This window comes from Mustela nigripes, chromosome 10 (genome assembly GCF_022355385.1).
Source record: "Mustela nigripes isolate SB6536 chromosome 10, MUSNIG.SB6536, whole genome shotgun sequence".
Taxonomy (NCBI): Eukaryota; Metazoa; Chordata; class Mammalia; order Carnivora; family Mustelidae; genus Mustela; species Mustela nigripes.
In genome coordinates, this window is record NC_081566.1 from 5,840,910 (window position 1) to 5,844,143 (window position 3,234).

General features: G+C 40.4%; 1 protein-coding gene across 2 annotated transcripts in view; it reads left to right on the plus strand.

Moving 5' to 3' along the window:
* The window catches only part of FMN2 (formin 2), a 373,618-nt gene that overhangs the window by 120,160 nt on the left and 250,224 nt on the right, over window positions 1-3,234 (plus strand). For both annotated transcript variants that reach the window (XM_059412485.1, XM_059412486.1), the window contains exons 5-6: window positions 1-443; window positions 2,059-2,203. The exon at window positions 1-443 is cut by the window's left edge and continues 1,206 nt beyond it. In XM_059412485.1, the coding sequence (XP_059268468.1) occupies window positions 1-443; window positions 2,059-2,203 (588 nt within the window). The remainder of the gene's footprint in view (window positions 444-2,058; window positions 2,204-3,234) is intronic.

The following is a 3,234-nucleotide window of genomic DNA, read 5'->3' on the forward strand; positions in this document are numbered from 1 at the left end:
GGAGTGGGGATACCCCCTCCCCCGCCTCTTCCAGGAGTGGGGATACCTCCTCCCCCTCCCCTACCAGGTGAAGGAATACCTCCTCCCCCACCTCTTTCCCAAGTGGGAATACCTCCTCCCCCTCCTTTGCCTGGACTTGGGATTCCTCCACCTCCTCCTCTGCCAGGTATGGGGATCACATCTGTTCCAGCTCCCCCTGCCACTTCTGGGACAGGCATTCCCCCACCCCCTCTTCTTCCTGGATCAGGCCCTCCCCTCCCCCCTCAAGCTGGAAGTAGCACTTTATCAGCACCACAAGTGTGTGGCTTTCTTCCTCCTCCGTTGCCCGCTGGCTTGTTTGGATTAGGGCTCAACCAAGACAGAGGGAGTAGGAAGCAGCCAGTAGAGCCTTGTCGGCCCATGAAGCCTCTGTATTGGACGAGAATTCAACTTCATAGTAAAAGGTAACATGAACTGGTGCTCATCTGTTCACAGTTTGTCAATATGAGGGAACATTTGCCTTTAAAACTCTTGGGGAAATTATAATTTAATGTATTTTTTAAATACTGTTCTGAAACTTGTCTTTAGATTGTTTTTTACATTAATATTTAGTGAAGTATCCGTTATTTAAAATTTTAGACTTTTCTCCAGAAGCATCAGAGGTATAAGACAAACGACATATGTATATCAGTGTATAAGATGTAGGTTCTGTATAGTTACTCATTAATCTTGGAAAAATGGAGGGGTATATTTTTCTTAGCCTGCATGCTCTATTGTCTGGTTCCAGAACATCACTCTGAAAAATAGCTTGTAAATATAAATCAGATCCTCAAGATGGGTTTTTTTTTGCATTTTTTGAAGGCACAGTCTTGTTATACTATTCCATTTTATTTGCAGTAGTGTTTCTCTTCCAAGATGTGCTACACAAAAAGACACATATCCACATGTCATGTGTGAAATAATTGAGTTCTGAGAATTTCCTGGCATTTCTGTAGATAATCAGTGACGCACTGTGAAGTCATAAAATCATACTTGGGAATGACATTTATAAAAGAATACTTCCCACCAGGTAGGCTGGGGCCGTCCTTACCCAGGCATCATCCGTAGCTGATGTCCCCTGATCCCTGGGACACATGGCTGAGGAATATGCTAGCAGGGGACAGAACGTGCTTTTTAAACTTCCCTGGGCTTCTTTGTTCTAACTTTTCATGATTCCTTGAATTTTTTTTTTTTTTATATGATATGGCATGCATTTAGACTGGGATATTTACCAGGCCTCCTTCTCCTCTGTTACATTGATTTTCTCTTCACCCGAATCACATCAGGGGAGAAGAGTCTTTATAGTTGGATTACTTTTAACTTTGCAGCTCATTTTTGTGTAATTGCCATATCACTGATATACACTGATGCATCATTTCAAACCATACTCTAAACTCATTGTATCCAGATACTTTTATGAAGTTGTTTTATTTTGTTGTTCCTTTGCTTCGGGGGGAAAAAAAAAAAAAAAAAGCAATAGGTCTCTTCTTTTTAGGTGGTATGACATGAACCTGCAGGCTGAAGTCAGATAAAAGTGGGGTAAAGGAAGTGGTCCAGAGAGGGAGGAGCCACGTCGGATTATAAAATAATTCCTTTTTTAAACCCACGCATACTGATGAGTCAAGTTGAAATGGTGATATATCCCACATTTCCTGCCGTTATAGCTTATACTGAGAGGTTTTTTCTTCTACATTTTTATAAAGTGACTTGATCACTAAGGATTCCTGGCAATTATTTTTTCTAGACAAAGGTTTCATTCTGTATGGATGGTATTTTAACTTTCTCAACAAGTTGATAGAATGAGTGGCAGTCTTAAAAAGAAAAAAACGTATTCTTCCCTCCTGTTGTCTGCCTCTTGCCCTCTTTGTGTCCTTTTGCCTGTCTTCCCGTCCTGCTGCCCTCCTTCCGCCCTGACTTCCTCTCATCCTCTGTTACTCTCTTGCGCTTCTTTCCTTCTGTTCTTCGTTGCTGTGTATGCTCATGATGATGTCTTTGCGTTCGGTTGGACGGCGGTCTCATTGGTCTTCTGCTTAACTTTAGAGACACCAGTGCTTCACTTATTTGGGAAAAAATTGAAGAGCCATCCATAGATTGTCATGAATTTGAGGAATTATTTTCTAAAACTGCTGTGAAGGAGAGGAAAAAACCCATTTCTGACACCATCACAAAGACCAAGGCTAAACAAGTGAGTACTTGTGTGTTCCCTGAAATTGGACAGTATTTTAGGCATAAGTATGAACTTTCACTAGAGGAAAGAATGGGACACCTGGGTGGCTCAGTGGGTTAAGCATCTGCCTTCGGCTCGGGTCATGATCCCAGAGTCCTGGGATCAAGTCCTGCATCGGGCTCCTTGCTCCATGGGGAGCCTGCTTCTTTCTGTTCCTCTTCCACTTCCCCTGCTTGTTCCCTCTCTCTCTCTGACAAATATATACATATATATATATATATATATATATATATATATTTTTTTTTTTTTTTTTTTTTTTTAAAAGAATGAAATTGTTTTCTGGGCTGTGTAACCTCCACAGTCCTTAATCAGATAGTAGAGCTTAGAATTTGAGGACATGTGGTTAAGTAAGACTATCCCAAATTGAACAACAAAAAAATTGTCTTTACTAAGTGATAATGTCCTGATGATTTTATTTGTAGCCTCATGATACATATTTCCAAAATTTTAGCTATTGCTTGTTTGTAGAATTAGTTGTCTAGAATAAACTGTCAATTGATTGAAATTCATCTGAGAACTAGTATGGATGGAAAGAAAGGTAAAAGTGGGCAAATGAAAATAAGTAAGAAGTTTAGTCCTTTGGAATCTGTAATTTGTTTGGTATTTTGTGGAATGGGACACCCTTAGAATCCAGCTAAATAATCACACTGTACTTGATGTATGGAAGAGTCTTATATCAAGTAACAACATTTCTGTTCTGTGTTAGGTCAAAGGATCTATCTTGGGACACCTGAGTTAGAAAAAGATTAGTGGGTTTGGAGAAAAACATTTCCAAGCAACATTTCCCAACTGATCCCACCCAGCGGACTTGATTGTGAAATGATATTGTCTATTTCTCAGGGGGGTCCCTCAGGAAAGTATAGTACCCTTGCACAGTAATGAGTTCCAGGTAGAAGTATTACTCCGTACCCTTGCACAGTAATGAGTTCCAGGTAGAAGTATTACTCAGTACCCTGCACAGTAATGAGTTCCAGGTAGAAGTATTACTC